This window comes from Macaca mulatta, chromosome 7 (genome assembly GCF_049350105.2).
Source record: "Macaca mulatta isolate MMU2019108-1 chromosome 7, T2T-MMU8v2.0, whole genome shotgun sequence".
NCBI classification, from domain to species: domain Eukaryota; kingdom Metazoa; phylum Chordata; class Mammalia; order Primates; family Cercopithecidae; genus Macaca; species Macaca mulatta.
Genome location: NC_133412.1, coordinates 28,219,230 through 28,240,618, shown reverse-complemented (window position 1 = coordinate 28,240,618; position 21,389 = coordinate 28,219,230). Strand labels below are relative to the sequence as shown.

Here is a 21,389-nt window from a genome sequence, read left to right as displayed (position 1 = left end):
CATATTCTATTTTGTTATAGTAGGTGCCATGAAATCTGTTACAAGTATGTATATTTGAACACAAATGGTTTCAGGCAATACACTAAGGATGAATTAGTATAAACCCATCATCGCCATTTAGAAATCTGTTTTACCATAACATTCAACCCTCTTTCCTTGTATGACACAGTATCAATATATGGCGTCAACACTACAATCTATAGCTTGCACAACCCCCACTGGTTCCCCTCATTTCTATAAAATGGTATGCATCCCATGAAGCTATATAAAAGAGAATTACTGCTTGAAAAACACAAATCTGAAAACTTAAGACAACTTCCATTGCTACCATTTTTCCACACCTGTTTAGTGACATCAAAAAATTTTAGGCATTAAAAAAAAAAAAATTCCGTAATGTGCCTACAACTCACGCTCTCAACAACTTGCAAAATTACTAAATCAAAGGTCAATAATAAAATTATAAAACATTAACTAAGCATTTTACCAAAATATCTGTTTCTTTTTAATCCCGTAATTGTATTTTTCTAATGGTAACTACTCAGTACTTGCTAAAATTTCCAACTTACCTTAATCATTCTAAGATATATATGCAAGGAGGCAGCCATGACCCCAACATCTCTGTCACAAAGTGCTTTCCGAAACTTAATATGAATATGTTGTACTTGATTAGGAGCAATGAGATGGAATTTGTATAATGCCAGAACAGCTTTTCTTCGTATAATCTCCCTGAAGACAAAAAATGAAATTTAAACAAGACAATCTGAATTTTCGAGTATTTACTTTGAAAGATTATGGGCCAGATGATTTCAAAATACTGGCTCATTGCCTTAATTTACAAAGAAAGAGATAATTATACATTGGTTATTAATTTATTTATTCTAATATACCAAATTATAAAAAGTAGTTACCTCTAGGAAGTAAAGTCTCAAAACTTTAACTGCCCATGTTATATATTTATATAGTTAGAGAATTTTTTTTGTAACAAGCATATATTACTTTAGGATTTAAAAAAAACAAGAAAAACAAAGTTCTTAATTCTCTAATTCCATTTTTAAAAGACGTATCTCTAAAAATTGAAAAAAAAAGTCAACAGTAAGTTTAAGTAATAGGTAATTTCAGCTAGTAATATTAAAGTCTTTTTATTAATATGAAAAATCTTTGGCCTGTAATGCCAGCACTTTGGGAGGCTGAGGTAGGTGGATCACTTGAGGCCAGGAGTTCAAAACCAGCCTGGCCAACATGGCGAAACCCTGTCTCTACTAAAAATACAAAAATTAGCCAGATATGGTGGTGCACACCTATAGTCCCAGTTACTTGGGTGGCTGAGGTACAAGAATCACTTGAACCTGGGAGGCAGAAGTTGCAGTGAGCCAAGGTTGTGCCACTGCACTCCAACCTGGGTGACAGAGTGAGACTCTGTCTCAAAAAAAAAAAGAAAAAAGAAAAAAAGGAAAGAAAAGAAAAAAAACTCATTAACATTCTTACTCTAAAATAGTAGCTTTCTTTGCTTCTTTTTTTTAATATATCTATCACTGGATAGCAGACTCCAAATACTTTGGAGGACAGAGGGGAGGAATACAAGGACACACATGGAATAAAAAGATGTTACTCCTTTCCTTGCCCAGTTCATCTGTTTCAAAACCTCATGATAATAAAGAAGAAAAGTATATACTAGTCTTGCACTTCATCTGTAGCAGATAACGTCTAGCACACAGAAACAAAAATAAAGAAATGCCATCCTATGTTCATGATGTAGTTTCCAAGGAAGCTTCTTCCTTGTTATTCTCTCTGTCTATATCTGCATATCTCTTTTTGCAGACTATGCTGGCAGTGCTCAGAAGAGCAGCAAACATCACAAAAGTGAAGTATTTACTTTTAGGGTTCCTTAACAGATATTTCTGTCATAGAATCTCAAGACTGAGATTATTCAATGCAATCCTTTGTGTTCCACTCAAGAACACCTTTTATAAGATTCTTAGTAAGTGGTCATACAAATTCCATTAATAAACAACTCTTATCTTCCTAGGCAAGCTACGCCATAATGGAAAACTCTTTTCACAAAAAAAAAAAAAAAAAAAGAAAAAAGAAAAGCAGATTAACAACAGATTTACTGTTAGTATTAATACTGTGGTGAATGCAAGCCACATCGCAGTGTATTGCCATTGCATGATAACTGATATTAATTCTAGGGGAGAATATCTAAATGAGGTGAGGAAAAAAAAAAAAAAAACAAACTCTGAATAGGCCCAGGAATTCATAGGCCTGGCCTCAAGTGGTGGTACTAACATAAGACGAGAGACCTAGATTCAGGCTCTGGGGTTGGTATGATGAAATACGGCCAGGGATTCAAAAGTTGAATTCAAGCCTTGTTTCACATATTCTTTGTGACATCTACTGGTTTACCTATAGCTCTGCCCCATATTCTTCAGCTCTTTACTCCAGAGCATGGGGCTGAGTACGGCCGTAACTGCAGAAGCAGAGTTTCACAAAGTCTAAACTCTAGCCCTCTAGCCAGGACTTGAAATTAGACTAAATACAAAGCAATAAAGAAAAAATTGAAAAGGGCCCTTTCAATTCTCAGAAAGATTTCATACAACTGGTCAGTAAGTAGGGTTACCACAAAAGTAGTGGTGAGAAAAAGTTAAGCAAAAATATGCTGCTGGTATAATCAGATCACCTTATGAATCTTTAAAAAGTGAATACTTCCAATAATTAATTGTCCATAATCATCCTCTGTTCTAAACACAGATATGACATACAATATATAAAAAGTCTGAAAGACCTATGAAGTTATTCTGTAATTCTTGGTAAAAGCTATCATTTTGGCTGGAAGATTCATGATCCAATATTTCTTAAAGAATACAAGCTGGCCGGGCGTGGTGGCTCACGCCTGTAATCCCAGCACTTTGGGAGGCCAAGGCAGGTGGATCACAAGGTCAGGAGTTCGAGACCAGCTTGGCCAATATGGTGAAACCCTGTCTCTACTAAAACTACAAAAATTAGCCAGGCATAGGGGTGGGCACCTGTAGTTCCAACTACTCAGGAGGCTGAGGCAGAAGAATCACTTGAACCCAGGAGGCGGAGGTTGCAGTGAGCCAAGATCACGCCACTGCACTCCAGCCTGGGCAACAAGCAAGACTCCATCTCAAAGAAAAAAAAAGAATACAAGCTATAAGACAACATTTTGCAATCTCAGAACATTAAAAATACTGATTTAAAGTATATAAAATAAATGTTGTATGAGTAACAAAAAAATCTTTATCAAGAATATGTAACTGACATACCATAATCACAATGATTGCAAACCTTTTCCAACTTTAAAAATTATGAGCCAGGCACAGTGACTCACACCTGTAATCTCAGCACTTTGGGAGGTCAAGGCGGGTGGATCACGAGGTCAGGAGTTCAAGACCAGCCTGGCCAAGATGGTGAAACCCTGTCTCCACTAAAAATACAAAAAAATTAGCTGGGCATGGTGGCATGTTCCTGTAATTCCAGCTACTTGGGAGGCTGAGGCAGAGAACTGCTTGAACCTGGGAGGTGGAGGTTGCAGTGAGCCAAGATCCCTCTACTGCACTGCAGCCTGGGCAACAGATGAGACTCCGTATCAAAAAATTAATTAATTAATTAATTTAAATTATTACATAAAGGAGCTTGGTCAAAAACAAAATATTAATAATTCAAATACAGTGAACAAGTAAGTTCAAACTGATAAGGAGACTGTTAAGGAAACTTACAAGAGAAGATTAGGAAAATACTACAAAGTAAATTAAGTTTGTATACATTCTGCTGTAAAACAGGATTAAAATGCTGTGGTTTTGATATAAAAAGCATCTTCCTGGGCCGGGTGTGGTGGCTCACACCTGTAATCCCAGCACTTTGGGAGGCCGAGGCAGGTGGATCACCTGAGGTCAGGAGTTCAAGACCAGCCTGGCCAACATGGCAAAATCCAGCCTCTATTTAAAAAAAAAAAAAAAAAAAAATTAGCCGGGTGTGGTGGCAGGCGCCTGTAATCCCAGCTACTTGGGAGGCTGAGGCAGGAGAATTGCTTGAACCCGGGAGGCAGAGGTTGCAGTGAGCCGAGATCGTGCCATTGCACTCCAGCCTAGGCAACGGAGAGAGACTGTCTCAAAAAAAAAAAAAAACAAAAAGCATCTTCCCACTACACTGAAGCTTTGCATTCACTACACTTGCACAACTTCCATATGTCTTTCATTATTTTACTTTATCTCCAAAACAACTTTGGGAGAACTAAGGAGCTTCAACCAACCCCATATAGCCAAGGAAAAACAAGACCACTGCTCATTAGTGGTAGAACTGGGAGGAAAGCCAAGGATTCCTGGACACTAGGCCTCACTGTCTCTTAGTTTAACTTTAGAAAGCTATCTAACATTTCCCTAAACCCACATAAAAATAAAGATGATCCTACTTAAGATTTTTGTATTATTCCTAGCAGTCAAAGAATAATCTCTATCCTGGTAGCATTGAAGTTATAATAAATTTTCTAGCATAAACTTCTGTTTTGAAATATATGGCATAGACACCTATTCCCAAAGAATTTACTTACTTAGAATGTTGAAGTTTATCTTCTATTAATGGAAGAACAGCTGGAATCATTTCTCGGGGGAAAATCTGGCTAACAACAGTCAGTGCCATACACACTTCTACTAGGTTAGTGCTCTGCAGATCCTGGTACAACATTAAGGAAAGAAAACATTCAGTGTAAATACTGAAACTAGGAATGGCAAATTCAACACTGTAATGGTCCTATATACTTAGTAATTTTGTGCTATTTATAATTAATTTGTACATCCAAATTTATGGCATATTTTATTGGAATGCTCCTATTTGTTTCATTTGCCTTAATAGAGTCAGTAGATAAATAAAGCCAAAGAGCAACTGATAGAAGAGGAAACTGTATCTCTGTTCTGAATCTAGCCAAAGTAGTCTCCTTTATTACAGCCTTTAAAACTTTTCTAAACCAATAATAAAACAATTTTATGAGTTTTTCTTATTAATCAACAATAATATGAATGTAAGTTTAAAAGGAAGTGATTTTGGAATATTCACAATAAAATGCACACATTCATATGTACTTATCTATCCATATGGTTTATAAACCATTCTAATAGAACCTAAAAATATGTTTTTTAAGTTTGGAAAAAATTTAAGCTACTAGTAACCTTAACATAGTATATGACTTAAAGTTCAGAAAATACTGTTCTCTCTCTCTCTCACGTATCAAAATATTGACACAAGATAAAAAGCTCAACAACTCAATTACATCTCATTATCATTCTGATTTGGAAGTTAAACAGAAAATATTGTGAGTGTGGATTGTTTTTATTATCTCTACATTTCAGTTGATTATATTCTATTCTTTTTTTAAATGACTTTTTAAACTTTAAAGACTTCAATTATTCAGTTTATATCTATATCCCTTTAGAACAGATCCTAGAAAAAAAGATAACAGCATGGAAAATATACCTAAACTAACAGCTTAGAGACCTGGACTTTAGTTCTAACTCTGTGTTTTACAATGAAATTATAACAAGAAGAGCAGCAGCTACTACTTCACGTGTATTTCATTTAATCCTCACAACTCCGTAAGTTCTATTATTTAACTCCATTTTATAGATGCAGAAACTGATCTAAAAGATTCTTCTAAGCCCATTCTGCAAGCCCACTTTCTTCTAATATCATCTAATTGAATATGATCGAGGAGAAATGTCAGGTGCTGACAAGAATTATGACTTCATATTAACCAACATACAATACAATACCTTTACAACTGTATTCACAAGGAGAAGCAATAATTCATGACTTTCATGTAGAAATAAGGAAACAGCCAAATAACCTATAAAAATTGAGGGAAAAGTCTCATTACTACCTACCAAAAATAGACTTTTCACAAGAAATTAAAGCAGTCCTGTAAGTATCAAAGATACCAGTAACAAGTAAATATAAAAACAAATTGCAAAATACAAGGTTAAAAACCTTCAGTAAGATTTCAGGTATTCTTCATCCTGAAATCTTCCAGAATTATGTATTTCATAGGATATTCCAGAAATGGAATAGACACTATGTGTATCAACTTAAAATCTTATAAATGGCACCGAGAAGACATGCCTTCTATTTTTTGTGCAAATCTTTACAATATCAACCAAAGCATTCTCTATTTTAGAAATGCTATTTTATAGCCAAACATATAATTCAAAAACTAACCACTACAGTAAAAAAAAAAACAAAAACACCAAAAAAACCCTAATCACTACAGTTAATACTGAGTTACTAGCTCTTTGTATTGAGTGAGCTAGCCACCTAATGTCCTAATGTCAACCTGCATGATGTAAATAATATACTAAATATATTAAGCCACACACAATACCTTATTTTCTCAATTGAAGGAATAACAATTATTCAGGAAAGAAACGCTGTCTGACACATTAAATGTACTCATTGGCTTAAATAAGCATTTTTATTGCAATAATATTAAAACATTTTTAAAGTACATTTTAAGATTGAGGAAATGTATTAACACTATGACAAATGTCATGTACATAGAATCTAGATTCTCCAAGGAATTTTCTCAGTCAGGCTTCACAATGATAATAACTAACACTTTAATTAGACAGTCACTATGGGTCAAGTACTTTATAAGCATTACTTATTTAATCCTCACAACCACCCAGTGAATCTCATAGGCTATATATAGGCATATATAGGCATTTTTATCCGTATATAATAATGAGACTCAAGCTGGGCATGGTGGCTGACACCTGTAATCCCAGCACTTTGAGAGGCCAAGGCAGGCAAATCACGCGATCAGGAGATCAAGACCATCCTGGCTAACGTGGTGAAACTCCATCTCTACTAAAAATACAAAAAATTAGCCAGGCATGGTGGCGGGCGCCTGTAGACCCAGCTACTCGGGAGGCTGAGGCAGGAGAATGACGTGAACCCGGGAGGTGAAGCTTGCAGTGAGCCAAGATAGCGCCACTGTACTCCAGCCTGGGTGACAGAGCAAGACTCCATCTCAAAAAAAAAAAAAAAGAGAGATCCAAAAAAGGGCAATTTCCTAAGGTCCACACCTATCACATGGTGGAGCCAGGACTCAAACGCAGACAGTTGAAGTCAGTCCATATCTTAAACCCCCGTATTTTACTGCCTCTCCACATAGTCTATCTTGAGACCTGATTCCCTGACTCCATGCTCGTTGTTTTTCATTCTTCTCAATTCTTTCAGCCCTTTCATCAGGGATTCTAATGTTAATTATACCCATCATTACCCAGCATCCATGCTGTCTGTGTCCACTACGGAACAGGAGAAAACAGAAACTTCCTATTCTCACAATCAAGAGGTAGTAGCATGACCAATTCCAACACCTTCACTAGAGGTCAGAGAAGCAGAGCTATTACTCCCACAATCACAAGAGTTGAAACAAATCTGACCCAGGCCAAGAAAGCGATTAGGAAAATCCCAGAAAGCATTTGTTTTGTTTTGTTTTCTGAGACGGAGTCTCACTCAGGTTGGAAGGCAGTGGCATGATCAAAACTCACTGTGGCCTCTACCTTCCAAACTCAAGCAATCCTTCACCTCAGCCTCCTAAGTAGCTGGGACCATAGGCGTGCACCATCACACCGAGCTTTTTTCTTTTTTTTTTAAGTAGAAACAGGGTCTCGCTATGTTACCCAGGCTGGTATCAAACTCCCAGACTCAAGTGATTCCTCCCACCTTTGCCTCCCAAAGTGCTAGGATTACAGGAGTGAGCCACCACACTCAGGCCCCCAGGAAGCATTTAAAGTGGAGATTGTCTTATCAGATTGCTGATAAATCACCTGTTCAGCTAAGGTATCACCCATTCCCAAGTCACCAATATCAAGGCCAACAAACTAATCCAAAGACCATCCCAATGAAACCTTAATTCTTTTTTTTTTTTTTTAGATGGAGTCTGGCTCTGTCGCCCAGGCTGGAGCGCAGTGGCGCGATCTTGGCTCACTGCAAGCTCCGCCTTCCGGGTTCACGCCATTCTCCTGCCTCAGCCTCCTGAGTAGCTGGGACTACAGGTGCCTGCCACCACACCTGGCTAATTTTTTGTATTTTTAGTAGAGACGGGGTTTCACCATGTTAGCCAGGATGGTCTCGATCTCCTGACCTTTCAGTTGGGATGAAAACTGAAAATAGTGAGTATGACTGGAAGAGCTTATATTCCATATTTGTATAATGTTTAAAAAAAAATTAAAGTTTTAAGAAAAGCAAATTACTAATAAAAACTAATTTAATAGCTCAAAAAAAAATACCTGCCTTTAGGGATCTTAAAATCAGTTCAGGAGCTAAGACATTAATATATGAAAAGATAACAACACAGGTAACAGATGGTAGGAGCCGCTTGAGTGATCACAGGAGAAATAAAATTTGAAGAGTGTTTTGGGCAGAGTGGGGTTCCACAAGTGGAATATTGTGTGCATTCAGTCTCAGAAAGTTTACCAAGACATCTGTCACCTCCACCCCATCATCTGATAGCACAGAGCAATATAATTTATGAATAATGCTAGTCCCTAACGACATGACATCATCAACTTCTCTGAATAAAGAACATGGTCTACCCTTTACTATTCTAAAATGCTTCCTTCTTGAGATTCTGATATAAAGCTGAACATTTATGAACAGAGTATTTAATTGCTTAAAAGAATTTTTCCAAATAGCCCTAAAGGTTAACTATAGAAATTTTTTTAAACGACACTGCCAATCCTCATAGCTAACATTTGAGAATCTAAGAACAAGACATTTAAAATTACTTTAGTAAATTTCAGTTTTATTCTATAAAGAATCATTTCTGACCATTAAACTAATAAGATTAAACAGACTTCTTAATATCAGCTCTATTGCCCAGGCGCAGTGGCTCACACCTATAATCCCAGCACTTTGGGAGGCCAAGGCAGGCGGATCACTTGAGCCCAGGAGTTCAAGACCAGCCTAGGCAACATGGTGAAACCCCATCTCTACAAAAACAAAACACAAAAATTAGCCAGGCATGGTGGCACACAGCTTAGTCCCAGCTACTCAGGGGGCTGAGGTAGGAGGATCACTTGAACCTGGAGACAGAGGTTGCAGTGAGCAGAGATCCCGCCAGTACACTCTAGCCTGGGCAATACATAGAGAATCTGTCTCAAAAAAAAAAAAAATCAGCTCTTTATAGACATATAATTTATATACCAAAAAAGTCAGCTTTATAGACATATAATTTTTTTTTGTTTGTTTTGTTTTTGTTTTTTTTTGTTTTTTGAGACGGAGTCTCGCTCTGTCGCCCAGGCTGGAGTGCAGTGGCGCGATCTCGGCTCACTGCAAGCTCCGCCTCCTGGGTTTACGCCATTCTCCTGCCTCAGCCTCCTGAGTAGCTGGGACTACAGGCGCCCACAACCGCGCCCGGCTAATTTTTTGTATTTTTAGTAGAGACGGGGTTTCACCGTGGTCTCGATCTCCTGACCTTGTGATCCGCCCGCCTCGGCCTCCCAAAGTGCTGGGATTACAGGCGTGAGCCACCGCGCCCGGCCAAGACATATAATTTATATACAAAAAATATTTAAATGTATGGTTCAATGAGTTCTCACATATATAGTCATCTAACTGCCATCACAAGACTAAGTAACTTTTAGTCTTCTCTTTAACTTCAAAATGCTACGAATCAGGAAAACTGATTTCCTATAAATGGCTTTGAGTTTCTGAAGTGTGATCTTTTAAAGTTTTAGAAATTATAATACAGTATTCTAAAAACATACTATATACCTGCCATCATTCATTTTGCGTAATAGTTGGAACTTCAAGGACAACATGAAAGCATGAAAGTCTTAAACACATACATACCTACTCTTTTTTCTAAGAGGTTTCCTTGTTGGGCTAACTTGATTGCATGAATATAGCCAAAGGAAGCATCATATCCAAGCATTTCACAATATATAAGTCTCACCATACATTCCTTCATCATTTTCTGAAAAGCAAAATATCCAGTAGCCGTATAAATAAATAGAATATTTAGATTGTTTTACTATGTTCTCATAATTTAACAGGAGAATCCTTTAATCCTGGCACTGAAGAAATAACATATATATTACAAACTAATCACCCAATATCAGACTTTATAAATAAAAATTGCTCCCAATCTTACCAATAGTATTACTTTTAGTAAAATTATCTCACTATTTTGTTAGTGGCACTACTATAAAATAAATCAACTGTAGCTATTTCTATGTGCCCCTAGTGAAAAATTTGGTTATAATGTGATACATGGGTCATCACACAAGATTTCATCATGGTCATCTTACTTGGGCTTCTAAAATACAGCACATAATTTTAGTAGACTTTGTCAAACGAAAATATCCATAAAATTCCCACAAGTTGGTAATAATTTCTGGAACAAAAATATTTTTCACATTGGAAAACCAAATTGCACCTAGATTTTCCTCAGAATTATTGTGCTAAGTACAATACAGAATAGTTTGCTTTATAGGCACTCTTTTTTAAAAACTCACAATTATAAACTGAGGGGCATGATTTCATTAATGGCATAGCTATTGTAATAATATTTAGTTTTCTAATGGGGTCTTTTAACATCTTCAATGCAAGCCAAAAATTTTTAAGAGATGCTAAAAAATTTGTTTTATCACTAAGATATTTGCATTATCAATATTTATGGAAAATTTTAATCAGAAATAAAATATATAAATAAAATGTGTTTCAAAATAACAAAAAGCTCATAGACTTTTTTTTTTTTTGAAACAGAGTCTCGCTCTGTCGCCCAGGCTGGAGTACAGTGGCGAGATCTTGGCTCACCGCAGCCTCCACCTACCGGGTTTAAGCGATTCTCATGCCTCAGCCTCTCGAGTAGCCAGGACCACAGGTGCATACCACCACGCCCAGCTAATTTTTGTATATTTAGTAGAGATGGGGTTTCACCATGTTGGCCAGGCTGGTCTCAAACTCCTGACCTCAAATGATCCACCCACCTAGGCCCCACAAATTGCTGAGATTACAGATGTGAGCCACCACACCTGGCGACATAGACTATTTTAATATGTCAAAATTAATTAGGGTTAGCATATTACAGGATTATTAAATCACAAAATGCTTAGGAAACAGTAAAATTGAGTATTTGAAAGCAATGATAATAATGTTTAATATAAATATAAAGAGTTTAAAGAGAAACCATAGGAAAATCTTAAGGGAATGAGATTTAACTCAGGTCACTTGTGCTTAAAGCAGCAAAAGTTAACTCATTAACACATTAATTAAGACTACAAAATACTAGCAGGGTGCAGTGACTCACTCCTGTAATCCCAGCACTTTGGGAAGCTGAGGAGGGCAGATCACCTGAGGTCAGGAGTTTGAGACCAGCCTGGCCAACATGGTGAAACCCCATCTCTACTAAAAAAATACAAAAATTAGCCAGACGTGATGGCCCGCGCCTGTAATCCCAGCTACTTGGGAGGCTGAGGCAGGAGAATCGCTTGAACCCGAGAGGCAGAGGTTGCAGTGAGCCAAAATCATGCCATTGCACTCCAGCCTGGGCAACAGAGCAAGACTCCATCCTCCCACCCCGTCCCCCCGCCCAAAAAAAGGCTACAGAATACTGAGAAAACAAACAAAAGATAAACAAAAAATAATGGAAGTCCCTCTTCAGACTTCTACATTAATTAGGAGTGAAAGTGTTCATTTAAGCCATTAAGTTTCAACCCCAGATTTGTAACATTTTATCTGAGTTTTTCAAAAGTCATTACCAACTTTGTCTAAGTGAGATTACATCTCATGCATTTATTTTTAGAGATGAAAGTGCATTCCCCAATGCAGGAATTCTCTTTACAATTTCTCTGACAGCCAACCTTTACATGAACAGCGCTGGGACAGACTACTCTGTAAGATATACACAGAGTTGGATGGTCATAGTGTTGTAAAATCTTCCTTTCAAACTCTGCCTTCCTAATTTCTACCTATTTAACTTAGTTCTGCCCAACTTCAGGTTTCTGCCTTGGAACAAGGAAAACTATGTACTGATGCCAATCATAAAAAATGGAAATCCAACAAAAACGATTTATGTTTAACAATTCTATCTAGTACTATGAAGCATAATTATTTTATCCATAGCCACACAGACACACATACATGTATACACACAAACATACATATATACACACACACAGATATATCAGATGTTTTGAATTTTATTTGCCACAAACTATTATTATGACCACAAAAGAAAACATATTCATTCTCTCAGACTTTACAAGTGCTTTTCAAATTCACGATCATGTGCTTATGCAAAATGATCACCCTGATATTTTTACTGGTAGACAGGGAAAACATTCCCACAGTAGCTTGTATACTGAAGACACTCACCAAATATTTGCTGAACAAACGTTGCTTGGAACAAAATCTCATTTAAAAAAAATCAGGCTAGGCACGGTGGCTCACGCCTGGAATCCTAGTACTTTGATTTGGGAGGCTGAGGTAGGTGGATCACTTGAGGTCAGGAGTCTGAGACCAGCCTGGTTAACATGGTGAAAACCCCAACTCTACTAAAAATACAAAAATTAGCCAGGCATGGTGGCGGGCACCTGTAGTCCCAGTTACTTGGGAGCCTGAGGCAGGAGAATCGGTTGAATACAGGAGACAGAGGTTGCAGTGAGCCGAGATCGTGCCATGCCACTGCACTCCAGCCTGGGCAACAGAGCAAGACTTCATCTCAAAAAAAAAAAAAAAAGAAAGAAAAAAAATCAAACTGGGTTTTAATCTAGCTATGCTGGGACAGCCCCACAGTGGCCTGCATAATAATGAATGACCATTCATTAAATAGTTGCTGAATATTGTTTGAAAGATCAAATTATGTAGAACAAAGTTTAAAAACAACTAGGTTTTACATAATAAAATTAAATATACCTACAATATATCAATTCAGGTCTGAAAATATCATGTTGATATCCCAACCTTTTCCAAATGCATAACATTAAAAACATCAGATCAGCACTAGGGTCCCAAGAGTATCTCCACATTTATGTAATCATCATCACATTAGCCCTGACTTCACATAGGCAAATCTTGTTCTGGTGCAAACCAGTCAACAATAAAAGGCTACAGTTAACATCTAAGTTGCTACCATCTATAATTCATTTTGACTACGATAAATCAAATTTTAGCAACCAATCATCAGTTAGATGCCACTATTGAGTCCATAGTAGACTAGATTTCAAATTCAAATGTGTTGGCACTGACTATGCAAACCTACCAGTGTTGTAGTAGGAGCAGAAACAGTTGCTTTCAGACTACTCAGTTCCTGCTGGATTAATTTTTCTTCTTCCTGAGAAAATGAAAATATTTAAACGCTTAATTAACTGTCTTTTAAAACCGTAACAGCATTTATCTAAAGGAAAAAATATAATTTACAATACTTTTAATTTAAAAGAAACATTATTTTAAAGGAGAGTTATAAATATTATGTACTTATGATCTATCTAAAGCCCTATCTCCAAACCTCAGAACCATCCCTGGAGAGAATAAATATTTCCAGGCTACCCCATCCTTCCTCTTTTCTTTTTTTTTCTTTTTTTTTTTTTTTTTTGAGACAGAGTCTTGCTCTGTGCCCCAGGCTGGAGTGCAGTGGCACGATCTCGGCTCACTGCAAGCTCTGCCCCCCGGGTTCACGCCATTCTCCTGCCTCAGCCTCCCGAGTAGTTGGGACTACAGGCACCTGCCACCACGCCCGGCTAGTTTTTTGTATTTTTTTAGTAGAGACGGGGTTTCACGGTGTTAGCCAGGATGGTCTCGATCTCCTGACCTTGTGATCCGCCCGCCTCGGCCTCTCAAAGTGCTGGGATTACAGGCTTGAGCCACCGCGCCCGGCCCCTTCCTCTTTTCTTTACTCAGTTACTTCCCCTTAATGGTAGAAGAGCAGAAAATGTTTTTTTAAAAACGAAAGGTGGAGGCCGGGAGCAGCAGCTCATGCCTGTAATCCCAGCACTTTGGGAGGCCAAGGCGGGTGAACCACTTGAGGTCAGGAGCTTGAGACCAGCCTGGCCAACATGGCGAAACCCCGTCCCTACTAAAAATACAAACATTAGCTGGGCGTCCTGTAATCCCAGATACACAGGAGGCTGAGAAAGCGGCAGGAGAATCGCTTGAACTCAGGAAGTGAATGCTGCAGTGAGCCAAGATCGTACCACTGAACTCCAGCCTGGGCAACAGAGCAAGACTCTATCTCAAAAAAAAAAAAAAAATTAAACGTGAAGAGAGAGTAGAAATTCTCCATGTATTGGCCCAAGAAAAGAGTCTCATCTCACATCTTCCCCTTAGAAGTAAAAAGTCTTCATGGAATTAAGATATAGGGTAAGAAAGCAGAAACAGAAATAAGTCTTTTCCCCTTAAACTACATTCTTCTTCCCTGTCTTTTCCTCATTCCCCGAATCCTTTCCATCACTTCCTATCTCAGACATATACCAATGTGGTCACTTCTACTGTCTGCATTGTATGTTATCTTCCTAAGCACTTAAAAAATTGGCCCAATTTTTTTTGGCTAAAATCATGCTACCTTTAAATTACACACTGAATTACATGTTCATCAGATGGCTATTCAAAAGCCACTAGTGAAGCACTGACACACGTGGATGCCTATCTACAGTTTCAAACTATTTAAGATCAAAAATAACTTTTTAAAAAATTTTATTGAGCATCCCTTAAAAATTAGCAAAGGACAAAAACCTTAAGAAAAACAACATTAAGGCCACAAATGGCCAGGCGTGGTGGCTCACGCCTGTAATCCCAGCACTTTGGGAGGCCAAGGCAGGTGGATCACCTGAGGTCAGGACTTCAAGACCAGCCTGGCCAACATGGCGAAACCCTATCTCCACAAAAAATATAAAAATTAGCCAGGTGTGGTGATGCGTGCCTGTAATCCCAGCGACTAGGGAGGCTGAGGCAGGAGAATCACTTGAACCCAGGAGGCAGAGGTTGCAGTGACCCAAGATTGCAGCACTGCATTCCAGCCTGGGCGATAGAGCAAGACTCCATCTCAAAAACAAAACTAAACAAAGCCCACAAATAATGATTCTGGAATGTGAAGCAGTTTCTCTCCGTATAGCATCAACTTATTTGAGCTGCCAAAAAATAATTTTTTAAACCTTCTTTTCTGTCTTTCCTTCTCTTTTAGCATTTATATTGCATTATAGTCATGCTTACACTTGTCTTAAGCCCAAAACGAATGACCGATTCCTTGGGAAAAGGGAATGTCTTTAATTCTATTTTCCTGTGTCTAACACATAACCTTGTTCCCATAAACATTTGTTGAACAAATAATGACATTAATATGTGCTCTTTTTAAGATATAAACTCCTTGTAGCTGTGAATTGATATACTACACAATCCGTGCAACCATCAAGCACCTGTGGGGGCCTAGCACGGTGGCTCATGCCTGTAATCCCAGCACTTTGGAAGGCCAAAAGGGACGAATCACTTGAGGTCAGGAGTTCCAGACCAGCCAGCCCAACATGGTCAAACATGGTTCCAGACCAGACAGCCCAACCCTGTCTCTACTAAAACTACAAAAATTAGCCGGGTGTGGTGGCGTACGCCTATAATCCCAGCTACTTGGGAGGCTGAGGCAGGAGAATCGCTTGAACCCGGGAGGCAGAGACTCCAGTGAGCCGAGATCGTACCATTGCACTCCAGCCTGGGAGACAGAGCAAGACTCCGTCTCAAAAAAAAAATTTTAAGGCCAGGCGCGGTGGCTCACACATGTAATCCCAGCCCTTCGGGACGCCGAGGTGGGCGGATCACGAGACCATCCTGGCTAACACGGTGAAATCCCATCTCTACTTAAAAAATACCAAAAAAAATTAGCCGGGCGTGGTGGCGGACGTCTGTAGTCCCAGCTACTCGGGAGGCTGAGGCAGGAGAATGGCATGAACCCGAAGGCGGAGCTTGCAGTGAGCCAAGATGGTGCCACTGCACTCCAGCCTGGGCAACAGAGCAAGACCTCATCTCAAAAAAAAAAAAAAAAATTAAAAAATTGTAAAATCTTAAGGCTCCAGCAAGCCGAGATCGCACCATTGCACTCCAGCCTGGGCGACAAAGCGAGACTCCGTCATTAAAAATTAAAATTTTTTAAAAGCTTAAGAATTTTTATAACTGCTCATTTTCAAAGCCCATTTGAGGCAGAAACTTAGCAAATTTTACATTTTAAGAGAACTATGCTTTTTCTTTGCCCAACACGTTGTTCTAACCCAAGAACCTCAAGCTCCTCAAAGATATTCAACATGAGGCTCACAGGATCTGTTCAGGTATGCGACATCTGAACTGCTGTTCAGTTGAAGGGACGGGGGGAGAGAAGGAAACTGAATAGGGAAAAAAACTTTGTGGAAGGTAAACAATATCTGACACCTCCATCGCACTGGGTATTTTCACACGCTTGACATCTCACCCAATCCTCAAAAACACTATGAATTATGTATCAGTACTTTTCCACGCCAACGTTGAGAAAACACATGGAGGGTCAGAGGTTACAGAGATATGCCCCAGACCAAAGAGTCAGTGTCAGAACCAACTGTGGAAACTCGGCCTCCCTTGCTGTCAGTCCCAGCAGGAAAGTGAAGCTTCCAGGCAGACGAAAGGACGAACCGACACAGCAGCCCCTGAGCCCCGCCGGAGGGCTAACCCCGGAGGCCTTGGAGTCTCGCCGCCCGGCCAGGGCCTCCTGGCGCGGGGGCCTCACTCCGATGTCCCTGAGCTCCCGGGCCAGCGGGCACCTACGTGCTTGGAGGTGAGGGCGGTGATGCCGCGGACGAGGCTGCCTAGCCTCGAGGAGAAGGACGCCTTGGCGGCCGCGGGCCCACCACCTGGCTGGTTCTGCAGAAAGAGTCCCGGCAGCGCCGTCAACGTCTTCTCCACTATGTCGCTCATCGCCGCCGCCCGCGATCCGGTAGCCGCCCGACTTCATGCCCAGCCGCCGCTGCCTGCCCGGCCTCCGTAGGCACTTCCTGTTTTTTGAATAAGAAATCTTTATTGGCGTCCCGCGTGAACCAGTTCAGTGTCGTTCTCGCCAGAGGCCACCAGAGTGCGCAAGAGACCGCGGGGGTGGAAAAGGCCACTCGCCAGAGATTGCGCGCGGAAGTGGACCTCCTTTCTCGCAACGGGGTAGCGGCTCCGGGATCCCCCCAGAACTGTGAGTTCTCCTGAGGAAGCCGCCAGGGGCCTCGCCCTGTTAGGCATTGTCTCCCAGGGTCTCCCTTTCCCACTAGCCGCCTGCGCGTAGCCCGAGACCGCGTCAGGAGTTGCGTCTTCCTGAGCGCGCCTTTTTCGGGACGTCCCCGCCCGGTCCACCGCCTTTCACTGTCCCCGGACCGCGCACCACCCGCCCACTTCCCACAGGCGGTTTCACGCGGGTCCCCGGCGCCGCGCGCGGCTCCGGCCCTGGCGACTCATACCCGAGGAGTTGCGTGATAGCGGAGCTGTCCTGAGGATTCGGCGTGCCAGGTTGAGAGCCCGTCGCGTGCCAGAGACTGGCGGCCACTGTCGCTTCCCGTCCGCCCCTCTTCTCCTGGTATTTGGGGGGTGGACGGGAAAAAGAAGTAGTTGGCGGCCACCCTTGCCGACTCCTCCTCAGCAGGTCGCAGTTGAAAGGTTACCTTCCTGGAGCCCACTCCCCTGTCCCGGCGAGCAAGGACAGGTCTCCACGTCCCACCCTCTCACAGCGCTCGGTTCTGTTCCACTTTAGAACAGGTCGCGGTTGCCACTACGTAAACAGCTCCCCATAGAGAGAGTATTTTATTCATGCCGATTGCTCCAGCTTTTACCTAGAACAGAATCTGGTACAGTGGCTCTCGAAATGTGGTCTGCTGACCTCAGGGTCCCTGATACTCTTCTAGGGAATTCACAAAGTCAATATTGATAACGTTTCTTACATGTTATTTGCCGTTTTCACCCTCATTCTGTTGGAAGTGTACAGAGTTTTCAAGAGGCTAGATGATGATTGACTAGCTGGTAAAATGTATGCTGGAGTATCCTTGTGTTTTCTAGAATTTTCTAAGGTAGTAGGTTTAGGGCATAAATATGTGCGTTTTCAGAGATTAATGCAGTTTGCCCTCAATACTCTTAGTGTGTTTCTAGGAGGTAGGTTAGATAGGTGGTCATAGCCTCCCTTCAAGGGGAACAAACTTGCTAAATAAATAGAACAAACCAGCCCATAGTGTACAAACCACATCCCAGGCTCCTGGTTAGAAAATTTTGCAGCAAAGAGGTAGAAGAGCAAAAGGGAAAATCCCCAAATTCTCACAAGTGCAGAAACCCATCAGTATCCTTGGGCTGAATTATACTCATTGTAATAGTAGGGGAAAAAAAAAAAAAAACCAGCCCTGGGTGAAGATTTAAGATACTAATAAGACATGCAATGTATATACTAGCATATACAACCACAGCGCACATGGCCCCAGAAAACTAGAGAACATGCTTAATAGCAACACCTGTTCTCCCCTCTTCATGAATGATCCTGTGAGACTCCTACAAAGGGAGTTTCACCAGTATCAGTGCATGCTGTCTCACCTTTGAGCAGCCCGCTCTGATCAGCTGTCAGGGTGTACTTTCGCTTTGCAATAAACTCTTTTGCTTGCTTTTACTTTGGACTTTAAATTATTTTGCACTGCGAAGTCCAGAACTTCAACCGGCCCACCAGCTACAGCTACACTTACAAGCTATCTTCAGTTATACCTGCTCTAATCTCTGTAACCTCCTTGTCACCTAATAAATGAGTTTTTTTTGAAATCCTGAAGTTCTAATATCTATACGGAAACATAAGAAAAAAGTTCAGTTTGTTGGCTTGTCTCACAAGAATATTTTTTAACATATTGAGAACATTTTAAAATATTTGAACTTTATCTAAAAGGGACACTCATTATTTAATTTTTTTTTTTTTTTTTTTTTTTTTTTTTTGAGAGTCTCGCTCTATCACCCAGACTGGAGTGCAGTGGCACGATCTGGGTTCACTGCAGCCTCCTCCTCCTGGGTTCAAGCAATTCTCCTGCCTCAGCCTCCCAAGTAGCTGGGATTACAGGCACCCGCCACCACGCCTGGCTAATTTTTGTATTTTTAGTAGAGACGGAGTTTCACCATTCTGACAAGGCTGGTCTCGAACTTCTGACCTCAGGTGATCCGCCCACCTCAGCCTCCCAAAGTACTGGGATTACAGGCGCGGGCCACTGCACCCAGCCGGAAAGGGATACTCTTTTAGAATTTAATTTTTTTTTTTTTTTTTTTTGAGATGGTGTCTCGCTCTATTGCCCAGGGTGGAGTGCAGTGGTGTGATCTCGGCTCACTGCAACCTCTACCTCCCAGGTTCAAGCAAATTCTCCTGCCTCAGCCTCCCGAGTAGCTGAGATTACAGGTGCGCGCCACCATGCCCGGCTAATTTTATGTATTTTTAGTAGTGGTGGGGTTTCACCATGTTGGCCAGGATAGCCTCGATCTTCTGACCTCATGATCTGCCCGCCTCGGCCACCCAAAGTGCTGGGATTACAGGCGTGAGCCACCACGCCCGGCCTAGAATTTAATATTTTGTTTTCCGGACACGGTGGTTTATGCCTATAATTCTAGCACTTTGGGAGGCCAAGGCGGGCGGATTGTCTGAGCTCAGGAGTTCCAGACCAACCTGGCCAACATGGTGAAACCTCATCGCTACTAAAAATACAAAATATTCAGATGGGAACGGTGGCTCACGCCTGTAATCCCAGAACTTTGGGAGGTCACAGTGTGCGGATCACAAGGTCAGGAGTTCAAGACCAGCCTGGCCAACCCATGTCTCTACTAAAAAAATACAGAAATTAGCTGGGCATGGTGGCGCGCACCTGTAATCCCAGCTACTCGGGAGGCTGAGGCAGGAGAATTGCTTGAACCTGGGAGGCAGAGGTTGTAGTGAGCTGAGATACCACCACTGCACTCCAGCCTGAGTGACAGAACAAGACTCCGTCTCAAAAATATATATATATATACAAAAAATTCAGCTGGGCATGGTGGCGTATCTGTAGTCCCAACTACTTGGGAGGCTGAGGCAGGAGAATTGCTTGAACCTAGGAGGCGAAGGTTGCAGTGAGCCAAGATCACACCACTATACTCCAGCCTGGGTGACAGAGCGAGACTATGTCTCCAAAAAAAAAAAGGAATTTAATATTTTATCTTAAAATTAAATTTTGTTTTATGTGTAGTTTTTAAATTTTAGGTTCTTCCATTGGCTTAAAAAGGGGAGACTAGAAGATTGGCTTTCTAACGTTCCCATATGTGAAGATCCTGAAAAAGATGATGCTGACATCAGTATCAGAATTCGCTGAGTCAGGGAAAGGGAGAAATCTGGTTGAAACTATAAATAACAAAGGAAAGTATGACAAAAGCTTCTTTCTTTCCCTTGGCATTAGAGATGTTAATCACTTGCCTTATTTTATCTCATTCAATAGAACATTTTCAAATACTATTGTAGTGCCAATCAAGTTGACACATCGTTTTCAGACCAGTCAGAATTTAAAAGAAAGGGAATTGAATATTTTCAACATAGACATGATATGCTTTATAAAAGCCAAAGCTTTTGTATTACCATTTTCAAAGTAGAAATAAAAAAACCTACTGAAGCATCTTACACATGAACTTATTATATTTCATTCGTTGGAGAAGGACATGCAATAGCTAAAAGACTAATGAATGCCTGCTAGATGATAATCAGTAAAAGAAATCATAGGAGTGCTACTTACCAAAGATGCAGTAACTCACCAAATTAGACATTTAGTTGCAGGCCGGGTGAGGTGGCTCATGCCTGTAATCCCTGTATTTTGGGAGGCCAAGGCAGGCGGATAACTTGAGATCAGGAGTTTGAGACCAACCTGGCCAACATGGTGAAACCCTGTCTCTACTAAAAATACAGAACAATTAGCTGGGCCTGGTGGTGCATGCCTGTAATCCCAGCTATTCGGGAGGCTGAGGCTGGAGAATCACTTGAACCAGGGAGGCAGAGGTTACAGTGAGCTGAGATGGTGCCACGGCACTTCAGCCTGGACAACAGAACAAGACTCTGTCTCATAAAAAAGAAGGAATTTAGTTGCAAACATAAAAACTGAGTTAATATCTCGTCTGCAGAATTATGATTCCTTTAAAATGGACACAATTATTCATGTAGCTGGACTTGTTACTTTGCTTATATCCATCCAGTGTCAGCACCAACTAATTCTTGAAGATCTTCTTTTACATAAATCTTGACAAGAAACACAAGTGATGCTGAAATAATGTATTGACCAACTTCTTTGAATCTCATAGTTTATCCTGGAACAATACACTCACATTTTTTTAAAGTCAGTTTTACTTAAGAATATCCT

At 40.6% G+C, this 21,389-nt stretch overlaps 1 protein-coding gene and 1 long non-coding RNA gene across 4 annotated transcripts in view; one reads left to right on the top strand and one right to left on the bottom strand.

Moving 5' to 3' along the window:
• Positions 1-17,016, bottom strand: part of AP4E1 (adaptor related protein complex 4 subunit epsilon 1) — an 89,508-nt gene extending 72,492 nt beyond the window's left edge. For both annotated transcript variants that reach the window (XR_013395579.1, XM_015142239.3), the window contains exons 1-6: positions 16,792-17,016; positions 13,277-13,348; positions 9,865-9,988; positions 5,784-5,857; positions 4,568-4,689; positions 567-726 (exon numbers count right to left, since the gene is read on the bottom strand). Coding sequence is in view for 1 of the 2 variants with exons in the window: in XM_015142239.3 (XP_014997725.3) it covers positions 567-726; positions 4,568-4,689; positions 5,784-5,857; positions 9,865-9,988; positions 13,277-13,348; positions 16,792-16,941 (702 nt within the window). In the remaining variant the exon portion in view is untranslated. The remainder of the gene's footprint in view (positions 1-566; positions 727-4,567; positions 4,690-5,783; positions 5,858-9,864; positions 9,989-13,276; positions 13,349-16,791) is intronic.
• A 103-nt stretch (positions 17,017-17,119) lies between these two features.
• LOC106999181 (uncharacterized) overlaps positions 17,120-21,389 on the top strand; it is a 65,501-nt gene continuing 61,231 nt past the window's right edge. For both annotated transcript variants that reach the window (XR_003731239.2, XR_001445896.3), the window contains exon 1: positions 17,120-17,203. This is a non-coding gene — a long non-coding RNA (uncharacterized LOC106999181). The remainder of the gene's footprint in view (positions 17,204-21,389) is intronic.